At 40.6% G+C, this 19,327-nt stretch overlaps 2 protein-coding genes across 3 annotated transcripts; both read left to right on the forward strand.

Annotated features, from left to right (window-relative positions):
* The first annotated feature begins 1,001 nt into the window (after positions 1-1,001).
* On the forward strand, positions 1,002-10,793 carry endou2 (endonuclease, polyU-specific 2). The gene is made up of 7 exons (XM_058087145.2): positions 1,002-1,170; positions 3,672-3,876; positions 5,089-5,197; positions 7,903-8,024; positions 8,097-8,209; positions 9,397-9,550; positions 10,364-10,793. The coding sequence occupies exons 2-7, from the start codon at positions 3,775-3,777 to the stop codon at positions 10,616-10,618; spliced, it is 855 nt and encodes a 284-aa protein (XP_057943128.1). The 5' UTR covers positions 1,002-1,170; positions 3,672-3,774; the 3' UTR covers positions 10,619-10,793.
* A 355-nt stretch (positions 10,794-11,148) lies between these two features.
* Positions 11,149-16,180, forward strand: LOC131138805 (NEDD4 family-interacting protein 1-like). 2 transcript variants are annotated; one of them, XM_058088049.2, is made up of 8 exons: positions 11,149-11,332; positions 11,984-12,071; positions 13,074-13,204; positions 13,455-13,511; positions 13,823-13,910; positions 14,058-14,182; positions 14,342-14,408; positions 15,370-16,180. In XM_058088049.2, exons 1-8 carry the CDS (start codon positions 11,303-11,305, stop codon positions 15,471-15,473), a joined length of 690 nt encoding a protein of 229 aa, XP_057944032.1. In that variant the 5' UTR covers positions 11,149-11,302; the 3' UTR covers positions 15,474-16,180. The 2 variants fall into 2 exon arrangements, with proteins under 2 accessions (XP_057944032.1, XP_057944033.1); XM_058088050.2 differs by lacking the exon at positions 13,455-13,511 and having other exon boundaries at positions 15,370-16,176.
* The last annotated feature ends 3,147 nt before the right edge of the window (positions 16,181-19,327 follow it).

Below are 19,327 nucleotides of genomic sequence, written 5' to 3' on the forward strand. Positions count from 1 at the left end.
TTACGACTTTTTTTCTTGTAAGCTTATTATTTATGTGCAACTTGTAAATGTATTACTTTAAATTTTAAACTATTAATAAAACTGCAAATAATAAAAACTTAAGAAACCACATATAGTTGGTGGGTAGACAAATTATTTTTTTCAGATTAAAATGAACAAAGCATTATTAGAGCCCTGTAGACATGACAAAACACGACTATAGTCACATTTATACTCTTTTTATTTACAACATATTGCGCAACTGCAGGGTCTTGAGACACATGCTAACTCGCCAACTAGAGAGCTAGCGACCTAAACGGTAGCCTTCAAGTTATTTCCTTTAAACTTAAATAGCAAAAAACTTACCACTTCCACATGGATAGGGAGGATAACTATTAACAGTTATTTAACCTTTAACATGAACATTAATCAAATGTAATAATTTTTTCTGGGTACATGATACCATACAGCATCCATATCAAACTTGCGCGGGCCGCACTAACATTAAACTTTCATATCATGGCGGGGGCCTCACGTTTGGCCCGCGCGCCGCATGTTTGAGACCCCTGATGTAAGATGTATATTATTTAGAACATGTATTTTTTTTAAATAGCCGCCAATGTTGTATAGTACTTTAACCAAACATTCATTTATCATTTGTTTGTGCATCTAAAAGGGCCAGTCACCGAAACCGACGATTTGATGACCCACGATGACACGATTGTGTACTTTTACGAGAACGTACCCGGGGCCCTCCTCTCTTGCACAGAGGCGTCTTGTAACCTGCGGCGTGACCCATATTTAGGTTGTAATCCAGGTAGCGGTGCCGTGTGACACCAGCGGGAGAAACAATGAAATACTAAAGAAACAAAAGAGGCGCACGTTTTTAGCCTGAGATTGAAAAGAGACGACAACATTGTGTAATCCCTTTTGGCTAGAGTTGCTGACAGGGGATAACCCTTTAAAATGGCCCCCTCTCTCCTGTCCCCCTCTACCCCCACCCCCACCGCCGCCCCTCTTGTCCAGCCCCTGTCTTTCTCCACACAGGCTGACTGACTGCCCTAAAGACACCTACTCTCACTAACACGGGGAATCATCACCAGCATCACCAGCATCACCGCCGCCTTTGGACCATCACCCGGTCTTCTGTCGTCCTCTGTGAAGCAGGACAGCGCTCCCCACGGGAGAGAGGTCAGTGATGGATCATGGGATGCCGCCCAGCAGGGAATCAAAGGGTCACAAGGGAGTCATCAGTCCGTAATTATAAGTTATAACCTTCGGTCTCGGGCTGATACTGACACTTGGGGGCATGATACCTGGGCCTGATACCAGACCAAATCATGTGATGATCTTATTATCATATACTATTTAATCATGAGCTTATTATCACGTACTATTTAATCAAAAGACCATTTTGTTTCCAGTTTATTACATGTATGATACCTAAACAGTGTAAACACAGGAAGTTTAGCTTTCGTTTTTCCATCATGTAAACGTGCCAGAGAGTTGAATTTTGATTTGAGAGAATCAGGCTCGTAATTATCCCCATTTTCTTTTCCGATTGATAAAATAAACATAGACACGTATTTGTCTAACTCAGGCGGGGGGGAATACTTTCTACCAGTCTTCGTTCGTTCGAGCCATTCAGAAAAAAGCTCGAGGTCGCCCTTGGTTTTCCGACTTGTATTTGCATTTTTAGTTTTTTTCCATCATTTCAAGAATGTCCTCCTCATTAACGGTGATAAAACGTTCCATTTCTAATATTATGTTTGATATTTTCCCTATTGGTCTTTCGCCGGGAGTGTCAACCGCTGACATGTTGACAGAGCAGAGACGGCGGCAAAACAAACGCTGTGTGTTCACGCTCGTGCGCTGTTCTCTGATTGGTTGTTTCACAGGGCACGATACCGGAGCAGCGCGCTCTGAGTGGACAGCTACGGGGGGGGCTGATACCGGACATGGTTTTAAACTCTATATTTTATCATTATCACATACTGCAGTATTAATTGTCCCTGTACCCTAGAAAGCGCCCATGAATGATACGGGAAAAGGCTGAAATGATACTGTTTCAAAGCCCAGGGCAGTGATACTGATAAAATATAGAGTTTTTAACCATGTCCAGTATCAGCCCCCGTAGCTGTCCACTCAGAGCACGCTGCTCTGGTATCGTGCCCGTGAAACAACCAATCAGAGAACAGCGCACGAGTGCTTAGTGCCTAGTGCTTCTCCAGTCACCAAAAAACCCAAACTTGATTAATGGAACTTTTAATTGTCAGACATTGATAAGATAAGACTGTTGATAAAATATTATTGTTGAAATATTTTTGCAATTATTGTGTTTACACTGTTTAGATATAATACATGTAATAAACTGAACATTTTTCTGTAAACAAAATGGTCTTTTGATTAAATAGTACGTGATAATAAGCTCATGATTAAATAGTATGTGAACTAGAAAATTCCCGCGGAAATTTTAATGGGCTTGCCACCTGTGCTGTGAACCTCGGGCCCGGTGCGCCAACGGCTACCGTGCTAGCACCTAGCAAGACAGCCTCAAGTACCGAAAAGGTTGATGCAGTCCCATAGTGTCCCCACATTATGCCATGTGTCTATTTGCCTTTAGAAATGAGTAAATTAGCTAAAACGCTAACATGCTAACAGTCATCATGCTAGCACCTAGCAAGAGGGCCTCAAGTTTAGAAAGTGCCAAGGTTGTCCTATAACCTTCCTACATCATGCCATGTGTCTATTTGCCTTTAGAAATGAGTAAATTAGCTAAAATGCTAACATGCTAACAGTCATCATGCTAGCACCTAGCAAGAGGGCCTCAAGTTTAGAAAGTGCCAAGGTTGTCCTATAACCTCCCTACATCATGCCATGTGTGTATTTGCCTTTAGACATGAGTACATTAGCTAAAATGCTAACATGCTAACAGTCATCATGCTAGCACCTAGCGAGACAGCCTCAAGTCCCAAAAGTGTCAAGGCGGTCCAATAGTGTCCCCACATCATTCCATGTATTTTCCTTTAGACATGAGTAAATTAGCTAAAATGCTAACATGCTAACAGTCATCATGCTAGCACCTAGCAAGAGGGCCTCAAGTTTAGAAAGTGCCAAGGTTGTCCTATAACATTCCTACATCATGCCATGTGTCTATTTGCCTTTAGACATGAGTAAATTAGCTAAAATGCTAACATGCTAGCAATTAGCATTTAGCCACAAGGAGAGTTAAGAAGTTTATCTAAAAAATGAGCCGTTAATCACGTTTCTACGTGGCCGTATGGCTGAGCTACAAGGCTGTGAAAAGTCTGCAAATTCTCGTTTTCCCTGGAATGTGGCTGTTCTAAAAATAGAACAGGTGTATCTAATCTAGTGGCCCATTTTTGAACGTTTTGGTGAATAGCCCATAATAAGATCATCACATGGTTTGTCTGGTATCAGGCCCGGTATCATGATAACCTATAAGTATCGTGGATGTGTAGTGGTTTATTTAGTGTTTAGGTACATCTCTATCGGAGAATGTATGAGCCACCTTTCATTTGTCAACTGTATTCTTCAAATTCAACAAGTCACTTTTTATTGGCTGAGGAACACAGAGGGGGGGGCGGTAGAACCATGTTATTTCTAATCATTTTAATGTTGAAATATTTTACCGTTCAATAATAATATTTATTGCGTTTTTTTCTTCACAGGTATACAACAAACGTTTTATTTTTAACAATTCCGTATCTGAGAATCGCGCCTGCAGCTCCGTCGTCTCTTAAGCGGGAGAAGAGAAAGCCGAGCGGCCGTATCATGATTCAGACTGAACGAGAGCTGTCGGCCATGGTGCAGGAACTATGGGACAACGACGTCAACAGACTACGACCCGGGAAGGACTACAGGATCTCTCTGCAGGTGCGCCACGCACTCGTAATCGAAATCGAACCTTGAATGTTGGAATTGGAAAGGGTTATTAGAAAGCACTACTGGAAACACGCTATTAGTGTGTGTTTGTAGCTTTAATGCTAATGAGCTGTGTTGGTCCCCTCATGGCATGGCTCCAAGAAGCTACTGGGCACTATTCATTCATTCATTCATTTTCTACCGCTTTTCCTCACATTACTAACAGCACTAAATTCATCACACAGCAGCTTAACACTCAAATGACTCATTCATTCATTTTACTACCACTTATCTTCACTAGGGTCACGTGGGGGGTTGGAGCCTATCCCAGCTGTCTTCGGGCGAGAGGCTGGGTACACCCTGGACTGGTCTGCCAGCCAATCACAGGGCACATATAGACAAACAACCATTCACACTCACATTCATACCTATGGACAATTTGGAGTTGCTAATTAACCTAGCATGTTTTTGGAATGTGGGAGGAAACCGGAGTACCCGGAGAAAAATCATGCATGCACGGGGAGAACATGCAAACTCCACACAGAGATGGCCAAGGGTGGAATTGAACCCTGGTCTCCTAGCTGTGAGGTCTGCGCGCTAACCACTTTACAGCCGTTGCCGCCCGTTACTCAATATACTATATATAATATAAACACAATATACTCACAGTTTCTTCTTACAAACTTTAAACTCATCACACAGCAACTTAACACTACTAACATTACTCTATATTACTGTTTTTAGGCTTGCTCAGCTATTAGCTAACTGTCATTAGCAAACTGTAGCTAATGTTAGCTACAGTAGAGGCAATGAGCACTAAACAGTGACTAAAAATAATAAATGGACAAGTGTATATCAGATTATGTAGGACTACAGTACTACTCTCAATAAATATGAAGCATCAGTAATACTTTCTACTCTATATTACTGTTGTTGATGTTGGGCTTCCTCAGCTATTAGCTAACTGTCATTAGCAAACTGTAGCTAGCTAATGTTAGCTACAGTAGAGGCAACGTGCACTAAATACCTATAAATATGACTACAAATAATTCAAACTAGTGTCCGCGTGTTTGAGACCCCTGGGCTAGCCTATTCACTGAAGAAAAACTATTATTTTATATTCATATTTTAAGAGGTGTAGCAAAGCCTGTTCAGAGGCGGCAACATATCCACGTGGTTTTTGCAATTGTCTTTGTCTTGTTTATACTATGTGATTGTTTGTAGGGCAAAGCTGGAGACAACATGGCCATCAATGACGACAACAACGACGGAGCAGGATATCCTCTCTTTAAATTTGTGGACGAGAATATTTTCCAAAAGGAGACTTTTTTAGGTGAGTAATTTATTTTTTTATTTTTTAACCTAATTGTGGGAAATGAAAATGTGATGAGATTTCACGTTGCCAATCAGTCTGTGAACTATGGCATCACTACTTTGAATGATAATACAGTTATACGGAAGCGGCAGTGTGCAAGGCATTATTGGAAGCTTTACACACACCTTGCTATCTAACCTACCTCTGTGTTCCGGGTGCTGATTTTTCCATCGCATTTGAACAGTTGCTTGCTACTTATTGCTGTCCATGCAGAAGCTGTAATAATTCTACATTTGATCAATTTTACTTAAGGATTTGTCAGATCAGCCCACACTGATACTGCCACGTAGTGATGTTTTCTAGAGCAGGGATCTCAAAGTCAATTTACTTGGGGGCCACTGGAGCTAGGGTCTGGGTGAGGCTGGGCCACATCAGGTTTTCAAAAAAAACAACAACACTTTTTCAGTGTTTTGATCTCAGTCATGGATGATGAGAGAAAAAGCAAAACAGGCGAAAAAAATCGCGTCAATTGTGTGCGGTGTGCACACAGCTTTAAGCTGTCATTTCTGGGTTCATGAAACCATATGGCATCCATATCAAACTAGGCGGGGGCCTCAAACTAGCATCCTGCGGGCCGCATTTGGCCCGCGGGCCGCGAGTTTGAGACTTTTTTTTCATTTTCTCATTACGTGTACGTTAGCGTCACCACAATAGCTGCTAAAATACACACCGTACAAGATGCACCAGTGTTGACCCCCCCGCCCCCTTTTAACTCCGCCTCCTCGTCACAGCAAAGCTTTTTTTGATCCACCCCTAATCTCCTTATGACGAACGGTAGCACGTTGTGTAAGCACAGAGCACACAGAGTTCACCAGGGTGCATGTGAAGCATGCTGCTCTCTCCTTCTGTCACATGACCAGGAAGTGTTGAGATGTGCTTTGAAGGCCTTCCTTCCTTCCTTGATTCCTTCCTTCCTTCTTATCTTTCAAGGAGTTCTAAGTTACACTTTGAATTTTATGAACACATTTGAACACTTTTGGAGCTTAAATGTGCATTAGTTCCTCAGTAAGTAACTACTCTACTCATTAGTTCCCCAGTAGTTCTTCAGCAACTACTCTAAATGTATGCCTGTTATTAATTCCTCGTTAGTTCTTTAGTAGATCCTCAGTAACTACTCTCTAAATTTGTGTCTCGGTCATTTGTTCCCTAGCAACTACTCTAAATGTACTATGTGCCTTAGTTCCTCTGTAACTACTCTACTAATTAGTCACTTGTTGGTTCTTTAGTTTGATATCAGTAACTACTCTAAATTTGTGTCTCAATCGGGTGTTCCTTAGCAACTACTCTAAATGTATGTGCCTTAGTTCCTCGGTAACTACTCTACCCGTTAGTTACTTCTTAGTTCTTTAGTAGATCCTCAGTAACTACTCTCTAAATTTGTGTCTCAGTCATTTGTTCCCTAGCAACTACTCTAAATGTATGTGCCTTAGTTCCTCTGTAACTACTCTGCTAATTAGTCACTTGTTGGTTCTTTAGTAGATATCAGTAACTACTCTAAATGTGTTTCTCAGTCGTGTGTTCCTTAGCAACTACTCTAAATGCATGTGGCTTAGTTCCTCGGTAACTACTCTACTCTACTCATTAGTCACTTGTTGGTTCTTTAGTAGATCCTCAGTAACTACTCTAAATTTGTGTCTCAGTCAGGTGTTCCCTAGCAACTACTCTAAATGCATGTGCCTTAGTTCCTCGGTAACTACTCATTAATTACTTGTTAGTTCTTTAGTTGATCCTCAGTAACTACTTTACATTTGTGTCTCAGTCATTTGTTCCCTAGCAACTACTCTAAATGTAGGAATGTATGTGCCTTAGTTCCTCTGTCACCACTCTACTCATTAGTTACTTGTTGTTCTTTAGTAGATCTCAGTAACTACTCTAAATGTGTGTCCCAGTCAGTTGTTCCTAAGCAACTACTCTAAATGTATGTGCCTTAGTTCCTCAGTAACTACTCTACTCAAATGTACATGTCTGGGATTAATTCTTCATTATTTCTGTATTAGTTAATCGGTAAGTACTCTAAATTTGAGAATTCCCGAGCAACTACTCTAAATGTATGTGCCTTAGTTCCTCTGTAACTACTCTACTCATTAGTTACTTGTTAGTTCTTTAGTAGCTCCTCAGTAACTACTTTGCATTTGTATCTCAGTCATGTGTTCCCTAGCAACTACTCTAAATGTATGTGCCTTAGTTCCTCGGTAACTACTCTACTCATTAGTTACTTGTTGCTTCTTTAGTAGATCTCAGTAACTACTCTAAATTTGACGACTATAATAATTAGTTATTCAGTAGTTCCTCGGCCAGAACCGCAAATGTATGTGTCTGTCTTTAATTCCTTATTAATTATTTAGTAGTTCCTCAGTAACTACTCAAAATATGTGTCTCAGTCATTGGTTCCTTACCACTCTAAATGTATGCGCCTTTGTTCCTCTGTAACTACTCTACTCATTAGTCCTTCAGTAGTTGCTCAGCAACTATTCTAAGTTCCTCATTGGTTCTTGCGTAACCACTGTATTTTTGTACCTTATTGTAACACATAGCCTGTTCTATTTTTGGTCACCACTCATTTTAAATATTCTGCACTCATTTGTCGAGGTTGAGTGTTTGATTTCTTCATAGCACTCTTGCAATTTGTATGTGTGAGTGTGTTTTTTTTCTTCCATCCGCAGCCTTTATCTCCTTGTTGGATAACTATGAGAGTGACACCGGAGAGCCAGAAATTGTGACTCCAGAGGAAGTGGCAGAGAACCACAAATTCCTGGACTCCATTGTTCAAACTCCCACTATGAAGGTATAAAGTCGGGATCATGTCTCTTCTATGTTACAACCACCAGCATAGTAACTCTGTTGTCATTTCTTTCAGATAGCTCATAAATACCTCGTAGAGAAGAAGCTCTCTCCGCAAGATATGACGCAGTTTAAGGAGCAGCTCTACAGGATCTGGTTTGAACTCTATGCGAGGAGAGGATCCAGCAGGTGGGTGCAATCTGGCACAGCACCCAGAAATATATCATGTTGTTTCACTAAGTGGAATCTTGCACCACCATGGCAACTGTAAGCCACGGTGGGAACTAGAAGTAGGAAAATGTAACCAGTGTTTTGAACTCTCACAACACGGCGGCAACAGCAAACCGCTAGCACAAGCGCTAGCAACATTCTACAGCGCATACAGAGGTAGATGCTGGAAGCTGACCACAATCAAATTCATTCATTCATTCATTTTCTACCGCTTTTTCCTCACGAGGGTCGCGGGGGGTGCTGGAGCCTATCCCAGCTGTCTTCAGTCGAGAGGCGGGGTACACCCTGGACTGGTGGCCAGCCAATCACAGGGCACATATAGACAAACAACCATTCACACTCACATTCATACCTATGGACAATTTGGAGTCGCCAATTAACCTAGCATGTTTTTGGAATGTGGGAGGAGCCCAGTAATAAAATTATTTTTCATATTTAAAAAATTTAATAAAAATAAGTAAACTAATAGAAATCAAAATACATCTAAATTAATATTTTAAGTATTTTTAAAAAAACATTATATATGTAATGTCAGTGTTTTTATACATTTATTTTTTAGCAATATTCATTAATTTATTCATTCATTTTCTACCGCTTATCCTCACGAAGGTTGAGGGGGTGCTGGAGCCTATCCCAGCTCACGGGATTCGGGCAAGAGGCGGGTACACCCTGGACTGGTGGCCAGCCAATCACAGGGCACATATAGACAAACAACCATTCACACTCACATTCATACCTATGGACAATTTGGAGTCGCCAATTAACCTAGCATGTTTTTGGAATGTGGGAGGAGCCCAGTAATAAAATTATTTTTCATATTTAAAAAATTTAATAAAAATAAGTAAACTAATAGAAATCAAAATACATCTAAATTAATATTTTAAGTATTTTTTTTAATTGTTATATATGTAATGTCAGTGTTTTTATACATTTATTTTTTGGCAATATTCATTAATGTATTCAGTACCCGGAGAAAACCCACGCATGCGCGGGGAGAACATGCAAACTCCACACAGAGATGGCAGAGGGTGGAATTGAACCCTGGTCTCCTAGCTGTGAGGTCTGCGCGCTAACCACTCGTCCGCCGTGCCGCGCCCCCACAATCAAATTACAAAATGATAATTTTTCTGCCCTCTATCGGTTAGGCCGGACTCCTCAGGGTTTGAACACGTCTTTGTTGGAGAAACCAGAGGAGGAAGGACGGTTATTGGCTTTCACAACTGGATCCAGCTCTACCTGCAAGAGAAGCTGGGACACATCGACTATAAAGGATACAGCGTCAATGCAAACTCACCGCAGGTACTGTACTCTGTAAACTCCACTTGTGTGCATACGGATTCAATAATACCGGGGCACGAGTGTGAAGACTCACTTCCTGTTGTGTTGAAGGCAATTGTCAACGTCCTATATGTATAAAGTGTTTTTGATTTCTGATTTTTTTTGTTGCATGTTTGTCACACTGAATGTTTCAAATTATCAAAAAATGTAAACATTAGTCAATCTGGTTTCCTCCCACATTCCAAAAACATGCTAGGTTAATTAGCGACTCCAAATTGTCCATAGGTACGAATGTGAGTGTGAATGGTTGTTTGTCTATATGTGCCCTGTGATTGGCTGGCCACCTGTTCAGGGTGTACCCCGCCTCTTAACCTTTGTGAACCCTGTAGACATGACAAAACACGACTATAGTCACATTTATACTGTTTTTATTTACAACATATTGCGCAACTGCAGGGTCTTGAGACACATGCTAACTCGCAAACTAGAGAGCTAGCGACCTAAACAGTAGCCTCCAAGTTATTTCCTTTAAACTTAAAAAGCCAAAAACTTACCACTTCCACACGGATAGGGAGGATAACTATTAACAGTTATTTAACCTTTAACATGAACATTAATCAAACGTAATATTTTTTTCTGGGTACATGATACCATACAGCATCCATATCAAACATGCGCGGGCCGCACTAACATTAAACTTTCATATCAAGGCGGGGGGCCTCAAACTAGTGTCCTGCGGGCCACATTTGGCCCGCGGGCCGCGTGTTTGAGACCCCTGATGTATTGGTATGCATATTTACACCCACCAAACCTCTGTGTTTACCTTTCCTACAGCCCGATGAAAACAAGCACATTTTGGCTCTGCAGTTCAGCTGGAAGAACGGCATCAAGCCCAAGGGCAGCATCTTCATCGGCGTCAGTCCAGAGTTTGAGTTCGCCCTGTACACTCTGTGTTTCCTCACCTCGCCCAACGAGCGTGTCAAAGTCCAGTTCAGTTTCTATGACGTGGAGATTGTCTGCCACCACTACAACCAAAAGCACATAGGGACCACTTACCCTGTGCTCCTTAAGTACCAGAACAACACCTAAGAATGTCAATTTATAGCTTGAGCTTGCATGCAAAAAATGTACAGGTACTGTTGTTGTCTTTTTATTTTACATGAAGATGCAATAAAACCTTACAATACCTCATTACATGCATGTTTTTTCTTATATTTGCACATTTAATCAAGTACTTTAAAATTCATTCATTCATTTTAGGTTCCAAAGGGAGAGAACACGAAACCCACAGGCTTTTTAATAATCTGTAAGCGTCTTTATCGCTGTTCCGAAGGGGGCGTGGAGGGTTTGTTGTGACGGGTGACGTCAATGACCAAGGCTTCATGAGCGTCAAGTAAAAGGAAAAAGAAATACGCATCCGAGTTATTTCAAAATAAAATAAACTTTGTGTGTTATGACAATGCATCTTTTCATAACAAATGAACAATAAGGTGTTCAGATTGTATCATAATATATATTTTGAATTGTGTCAAATATTAAAATCGATGATGTAATTCCAGACAACTTTAAGTTTACTGAAGCACCAAAACCGGAAGTAGTCTACCTTCGCTTTCGCTAACTTGACTAATACATGCCGTGCACGTAAAAGCAAAGGTTTAGTGACGGGGGTTGACTTGACAGTTTTCCACTGTTACATAATTTTCTTCAAGCTGGCATCTTGAGCGTTGTCTCGCTTCTCTATTGTTGCTTCTTTTAAAAGCCGTTCAAGTCGGAATGGCTGAGCCGAGCGCCAGATATCAGCAGGTATTGTATATTCTTTCCACACCTCTAATGGCCACCTGACGCTAAGTACTTAACATTGCACACGGTTACGATGGGCAACACTTTTTTTTGTTTCTTCGGCGCTAATTAACTTGCATAAAGGCGCATTGACACTATCGTATATCGTATAACGCGTCCCAATATATAATACAACAGTATTATATATTTACATTGTTGTAACCTCTGGACGTGGCAGCCTAAGTTAGCATGCTAACTTCCTAGCTAGCTTAGCCGAACTCCACTTCCCGCTTCAAGCTGTGAAAGTGTTGATATGTGTAATGTATAAAATGGCGGCCAGATAAACCAGCTAGCTAAAATGTTTTTTTTAACGTGTTAGTAAATGCAACTCAAACTGTAGGCTAGTTCAACTAGCCTAGCCTAGCCTAGCCTTTGCCTGTTGGCTACATGGCAAGCATAACGTAAGAGTGGCCATTCATTTGCACATTTTTGATGAATTAAGTCCCAAGAAGTATTGAATATGTTAAATATAATAGTTGCAGTGTAGAAATACACTGAGTCGTATGGATCACACATGTTTAATATTGACCATTCATGACCAATAAACCAGGAAGTTACTACAATGTTCCTTCTTCGATTAGTCATGTCTCTTGTTTTTTTTTTTTTTTTTTTCAGCTTCCCAATGTGGATGATGCTGATGGGACTTCACAGGTAGCTGCTGACGCCCCACCTCCATATAGCAGCATCACAGAGGACAATGCTGGTAAGACTGCAAGGAAAGTTGCTCAATATGGTTTATTGTTTTATTCATTGTTTATCACGTTACATTGAGAAACGTCATGTACAACATGTCCGTGAAAAATTCCACAAGGCAGCACTTTTTTTCTTTAAACTGTACCATGAAGGTCAGCTTTACAGATACCATCTCTGCACTGCATAAAGCAGGGGTGCACCAATGTTTTCACTGAGTGCCCACATACTAATATTTTACAACAAAGTGCGTGAAGAGCATATGTACGAAAATAGAGTGACTGCTGTCTGTGTGGTGCCCTAAAATTTACCGTAATTTCCGGACTACAGAGCGTACCTGATTATAAGCCTCACCCACTACATTTTTAGAGGAAAACCGATTTTTGTACATATATAAGCCGCATGTGCCCACATTAAAACATGTAAACATATTTACAAAGAAAGACGGTACACAGAGAGAGTTTTCAAAGTTTTAATAATATAACTTAACAATAATAATAATATAACTGTCTTCGCAAACGGTAGTAAAACGGTAGCAACATGGTAACAACACGCTAGCAACACAATAGCAACACAGCCACCTGCTTTTATTATCTCTGAAAACGTTTTTTTTTTACGTTTGTTCCCCACTGCCGTTTTCCAGCGTCTCACCATCGATTCGTTTATGCCAAGTTTACATGCAGCAGGTTTTCTTCTTTATCGGACAGCTTGATTGCTTTTAGCTTGAAAGCTGCGTCATATGCCTTTCTTTTTGCATTTTCCACGATGAGGGTATGTTCACGCTAATTTAATTTATGCACAAGACGATGCATATATTCCACCTGTCTTAATCTTACCTTTTCTACTTGAGAGCTCCCTGGCGGCCGTTAGAAAAATTACATAAATTGGTCGCATCACTGAATAAACCGCAGGGTTGAAAGTTTGGGGGAAAAAAAGTAGCGGCTTACAGTCCGGAATTTACGGTATATTAAAACATTGATTTATCTGACTTTAATTGATATTTTGAATACTTCAGCCTACTTTGACTACAAGGAAGACGGAAATTTCCCCAAGCCGCCGTCCTACAACGTGGCGACCACACTACCTTCCTACGATGAAGCGGAGAGGACCAAAGCTGAGACTACCGTTCCCTTGGTAACCGCAAGAGTGAGTCACCTGCTGTCTCTTGAAGACTTCCTGTTGCGCGGGAAGCATCGTCTGAATCAGCTTATGTACAAACGGAACCAAACTGTGAAGGAAAGCTACCATTTGCTTTGGATACTGTATGTAGTGGAAGTAATCACCGGTGACCTCTAGTGGTCACTGTGTGGAATGAGGGGCGGGGGGGTGGCTGGGCGCTCTGTTTTTCATCGCTTGGTGTTGTGTTTCTCTGCCGTTTGGCGCTCGGCCGCCGCAGCCTCAGCACAGGGAGCGTCTGGAGACGTTTGACGATGTAATTCGCAGTTCACTGGAGGTAACTTGGGAGAATGTGCGTGTTTGTGATCAGTACTGCGTAGTATTTTTGCCTCTAGTTTTAGTGTATGTGCCTCCATATCTCACCCTACATACTTTATACGTAACACTGTATGTGTGTTCTCTATTGATCTGCTTTGAAAGTTGTTCTCGTCAGGCTTTTTGACATTGTGATGACCATTCAATGTGCTCACTAGGTTCTTTTGTGGCTTGTGTGTTGTCGTACTTGTATAAGATTTACCTTGTATGAGATGGCTTTTATTATTTTAGCAGCTGAAAATTTCTTTTTTTTTCCACTTTTTTTGCTGAAAGGATGAAGACTTTGTGGCCAGGGACGATTTTGAAGACGCTGATCAGCTGAGGATAGGCAACGACGGCATCTTCATGCTCACTTTCTTCAGTAAGGCCAAAATTACTTGAGTAAATGCGTTAAGTTAGTATTTATGTTATTATTATCTTAACTTATCCCATTCTAATTGCATTTGGTGTTATTTTTTCAACACCTAGACTCTCATCCAAAAATGGTATTGGTATTGTTTTTTTTCAGTGGCATTCCTGTTCAACTGGATCGGTTTCTTCTTGTCCTTCTGTTTGACAACCTCCGCGGCTGGCCGCTACGGGGCTGTTTCTGGCTTTGGTCTGTCCCTGATCAAATGGGTCCTCATTGTCAGGGTATGCATACACACACACACACACACACACAAGTGTGTGTTATTTTATGCGTGCACAAACATTTATGTATCTTCTGTAGTGGTTGGCTGCTCTGTGCGTAAAACTCAAAGGCCATATTTGCTCTAACCGGCCATTTTCATGTGCCTGTTGTGTTTGTAGTTCTCCACATACTTTCCTGGTTACTTTGATGGCCAGTACTGGCTTTGGTGGGTGTTCCTAGTGTTGGGTAAGTATGTATTACTATTGTCCTGTATCAAGACCCGCATGATGCAAAGTAATTATTTCTTTCGGTATTCCATATTTCAGTTGGAAATGTATATCTTTAATTTTATTCATAAATATACACTGAAGGTATCCTTAGTGCAAGCATCACGAAAAAAACGATAACACTAACGATCACAATAAAAACAACTCTGTAACTACAAAAAACACATGAAAATGAATGGCAAAAGTCACAGGTGACAGGTTTTTGTAGTTGTCAAATTTTTTTTTTCTCCTTGAAAGATTTTAGTTTGAATTTGAAGGATATTTTTTACAATGGAAGAAAGTTGTATTTGTTCGTTTAAAGCATGCTGTACTTTTTTTTTTCTAAAACAGGATGTATTTGTTTGCAAAGTATAAGCCATTATTTTGTGAATGATGTTTTGTATTTGCAAACCACACCGAGTTTGCTTGTGAATCATTAGGGAGTGAAACCGGTACTGTGTGTTTGAGGTTTTGGCACGGTATTAACAGCATACAAATATTCCCAACTTTTTGGGAGTAGTTTTTGTTTGACAAAAAAAGACTTGATGACGGGGAAAAAAAAAAAGTATATATATATATATATATATATATATATATATTTACAAGAATTACACACACACTATGTTTTTTTTACAAAAAAGACATGACAGGGAAAAAAAAATATATATACACACGCACAAAAATTACACACACAAATATATGTATATATTATTTTTTTGACAAAAAAAGCTGGGAAATATATATATATATATATTTACACACAAAAATTACACACACACAAAAAATATATATATTTTTTCTCCCCGTCATAAAAAAATATATATATATGTATTTTTTGTGTGTGTGTAATTTCCAGCTGAACATCCATTCACCAATGAAAAAGTTGCCTTTTTAAGACAGTAAATTGATTGTTTTCATCCTATTTTGTCTCTCATCTCCAGGCTTCTTGCTCTTCCTCCGAGGCTTCATCAACTACACCAGAATCCGCAAGCTGGCCGACACCTTCTCCACGATGCCCCGCACCCGAGTCCTTTTCATCTACTGAGCTTACAATCCTACCGTTTCAACACCCCCCCCCCCGCCCAGAAATGTAACATTCATTCCTCTGCTTGACACGACGAGGACGCTTCTTCTTTTGTCCTCTTTTTGGTGTAAAATCTACAAAACAATCCTTGTTATTGTTGACTTGTAAAAGTGCTGATTGCTTATTTCTGAAGTGATGTATTCTGCCTTATTTACTGTCATTGCATACGCCGGCACGCACTGCCCAGTGCCACCAGGGGGCAGTGTTGTTTGTAAAATATACGGCCAGATCATTTGTACATAGAGATGTGTGCGCGGGTGAGCTCACACAATATAAAAATCATGAGCTATTGCTTTTAACCTCTTTAATTAGCCTCGTTATGATTGATCAGTCAGTTTGTATGAGCTGCTGTTATTTTAGCAATCAGTGAAAATATTGAAACGGAGCGACTCGGCATGCTCTTTTGTGTAGAACACAAAACCGCTTTGGAAATTAAAAGTGGGAAATGATGCTTATTTTTGGTGTTAACGAGTGGTTTTTTTTTCTTTTTTGTGTAATGTCACAGCTGATGGAGGTGAAGATAACCACAGAACCAGAAATGGAACTTAGCGTGAGAGTAAAAGCGTCAGATGTCATCTTTTGGTGAATAATTCTTTATTTTTTTACTTTTATTTAGTTATATACCAGTGTTAGTTATATGACTGTAAAAATGGCATTGGTTGAAAAATGAAATTCCGACAGTGTAATAGACAACATCTTTGATTGTTTAACTGGTAGGAGTTTATACAGCTGTTTTGTCATTGGCCTATAAGGAGAGCTGTGCTTGAGCCTCATCAATTCTGCCTAGCAACAAGTCCTTGCACAAATGTGTGACATTACCAGGAGCAATTTTATTGATTTATGGTAAGTATGAAAATGAGGCAAATTTAAGTTTGATTGAATAAATGTCATTAATGATGAATATAAGTGGTAATATAGATTTATCCGACATAAATTGTGTGTAAGATGAGGAGAGGACGTTAGATGCATCCAAATGATATGCGCTTCCTGTGTGTGGTGATGGGGGGAGGGACTTATCATTGATGCGTGAGTCATCCTGACCCCTCCCCTCCATTGCACGTCATGTGTTTTAGGTGTCTCATTTAAATGATGCTACGCCTGTGTGTGTGTATAAAGCGGTGGTGAGTCATGCACGGTGCGGCCTGTTAGCGCGGCTCAGACACAGCAGGTGCGCCACCATGCACCTTCCCATGTGCTCTCCCTCTTTCCCTCCCTCCCTCCTCTTCCTCCTCTTCTTCGACTTGTCGTTGACTCACGACTGACTCCCCCACCATCATCAATGACATCACCAAACCCCCCCCCCCCCAGTCCGCTGCACCACCACCCCCCCTCCCTCATCCAACACTTTGTTGTGGTGATTCATACGGTACGTCCCCCGTATACCCCCCCTCTCTCCCCCCAGGGTGAACTGCGGTTCATTCACAAAAAAACGACAATAAAGCTGCAATGTGCTTTTAACATCATTGCGTTACATTGTATACATCTAATGATCGTTTTGACCGCCATTGAGTACCCTCGCTGGACACTTCATTAGGTACAACTACACAGTCTAATCCAATACAATCTGCCTTTATTTCTATTTTGTTTCATATATATATATATATATATATAGGGCGGCACGGCGGTCTAGTGGTTAGCGCGCAGACCTCACAGCTAGGAGACAAGGGTTCAATTCCACCCTCGGCCATCTCTGTGTGGAGTTTGCATGTTCTCCATGCGTGCGTTTTCTCCGGGTACTCTGGTTTCCTCCCACATGCCAAAAACATGCTAGGTTAATTAGCGACTCCAAATTATCCATAGGTATGAATGTGAGTGTGAATGGTTGTTTGTCTATATGTGCCCTGTGATTGGCTGGCCACCAGTCCAGGGTGTACCCCGCCTCTCGCCTGAAGACAGCTGGGATAGGCTCCAGCACCCCCACGACACTTGTGAGGATAAGCGGTAGAAAATGAATGAATTACTGTTTTGTGGTTGAATACGGCCACAAAATATAATAATATTGATAGTCCAAAAATTATGATACCATATCATGATATCGTAAAGGAAATATTGCATCATCGTTCACTCTGTGAAGTTTGTAACATCTATTTTCTTGCAGGCCATTCATACTTTTTGTAAAACATTTGCAGCATTTCTTGAAATAAATTCTTTATTTTTACACTATTAGCCACTGGTTAATTGGCGACTCCAAATTGTCCATAGGTATGAATGTCAGTGTGAATGGTTGTTTGTCTATATGTGCCCTGTGATTGGCTGGCCACCAGTCCAGGGTGTACCCCGCCTCTCGCCTGAAGACAGCTGGGATAGGCTCCAGCACCCCTGCGACCCTCGTGAGGAAAAGCGGTAGAAAATGAATGAATAAATGAGTAGTGCTAATGTTACTACAGTGGTGTTGTAATATTAGGAAAAATGACAATATATCATACTATAGTTAAATGCATATTTTCACGGTGCACGTGTACCTACGGAGTGTGTTATGTAACGCTGCAAAGCACGCTGAATGCCACAATAATATTACATTTGAGACGTAATATTATTGCTGTGTGACAGCTCAGTTACCCTCAAATCCGTTGGCATTCAGTCCATGCATGCTGCATACCTACCATGATGTCACCATGGCAACAATAAAACCTTCCAAGTGCAGCAGCACACTCATTGCTATACACTAAGGATATTTATGTTATTTCAATATACTTGATAAGAGCTAGATTTTTTTTTATGAATGGAGGATTGCTGAATGAATGAATGAATGAATGAGCGGCGGTGGCTACGTCACATGACGCTTCTGCAGTGTATCAAGGGACCTGTCTGTGACTCATACCGCCAGGATGGGGAGGGAGGGAGGGAGGGAGGGCGCATGATGGAGGAGACGGCGAGAAGGGAGGAAGGGGGAGGCGGAGTCTCGCCCCCTCCCCTCTTCTTTTCGCAATGATGTAATACAGGTGAGCTAGTCATCAGCGCTTGCTGGGTCACACAGGAAGCCATCAGCATCTTCTTTTCAAGATGGTCCAAATGTGTTCCATCTTATGACTTAGACAAAAAAAAAGAGAGGCAGGAATAGTAAACGTTTCCGCTGCTGGCTTTCATCTTGTCTTTATGAGAACAAGCTCAGCTGTGCTTCCTCCTCAGGCAAACACAACCTTTAATATGAAGCGAAATATGTTTTTAATATGCCGTTTATAGTCATTGTCATCATACGTAAACATTAATGCACACGGGATACCACATAAACACATAAAATATGCATATAAACCAGTACTTAGGTTCTATGGTTATCATCACACTTTTCCTCTTTGCTATCAATGACATTAAAAAAATCAAAACACGCTTTCAGACCTAAAAGTCCCAGGAGATTTAGTTCCAAGAACTTAGTCCCTCTAAAATTTTGGTCTCAAAAGGTGAACAAAGCCTAGCTTATTTTTTCACTTGTATTACTATTACAAATTATAGCCAAATACATGTAGTATTACAATAACAGTTTTAATAGTTAACTTATTTTGTCACTTGAATGAGTGTTAACAACCGAAACAAAGTCGAACAAACAGTAAAGCTACAAACTTTAAACTTATTTTTTATTTAACCAAAACCAAAACCTCACAAGTTGCTTCATCTTTAAAATTAAGAAAGTTTTAATATATGTAAATATTATTAATAGCAATACAATTCATAGTTAGAGCCTAGAAACCTTCTTCATGGCTTTCTAAATACCATTTTTAACATTATTAGAGCCCTGTAGAGGTGAAATAACACCCCTATAGTCATTTGTTTCCGCCGCATTGTGCGTTAACGCAGAGGCTACGGGATCACTGCAGGGA

This window comes from Doryrhamphus excisus, linkage group LG21 (assembly GCF_037039965.1).
Source record: "Doryrhamphus excisus strain RoL-2023G ecotype Guam linkage group LG21, RoL_Dexc_Guam_v1.1, whole genome shotgun sequence".
Classification (NCBI taxonomy): Eukaryota; Metazoa; Chordata; class Actinopteri; order Syngnathiformes; family Syngnathidae; genus Doryrhamphus; species Doryrhamphus excisus.

Excerpts from the sequence above, each read along its gene's own strand:
- endou2 (XM_058087145.2), top strand. The coding sequence starts at position 3,775 with ATGATTCAGACTGAACGAGAGCTGTCGGCCATGGTGCAGGAACTATGG. Across the intron at positions 3,877-5,088 it reads ACTACAGGATCTCTCTGCAG|GGCAAAGCTGGAGACAACAT; the intron begins GTGCGCCACGCA and ends GATTGTTTGTAG. Across the intron at positions 8,210-9,396 it reads GCGAGGAGAGGATCCAGCAG|GCCGGACTCCTCAGGGTTTG; the intron begins GTGGGTGCAATC and ends TCTATCGGTTAG.
- LOC131138805 (XM_058088049.2), top strand. The coding sequence starts at position 11,303 with ATGGCTGAGCCGAGCGCCAGATATCAGCAG. Across the intron at positions 11,333-11,983 it reads CGAGCGCCAGATATCAGCAG|CTTCCCAATGTGGATGATGC; the intron begins GTATTGTATATT and ends TTTTTTTTTCAG. Across the intron at positions 13,512-13,822 it reads TAATTCGCAGTTCACTGGAG|GATGAAGACTTTGTGGCCAG; the intron begins GTAACTTGGGAG and ends TTTTGCTGAAAG.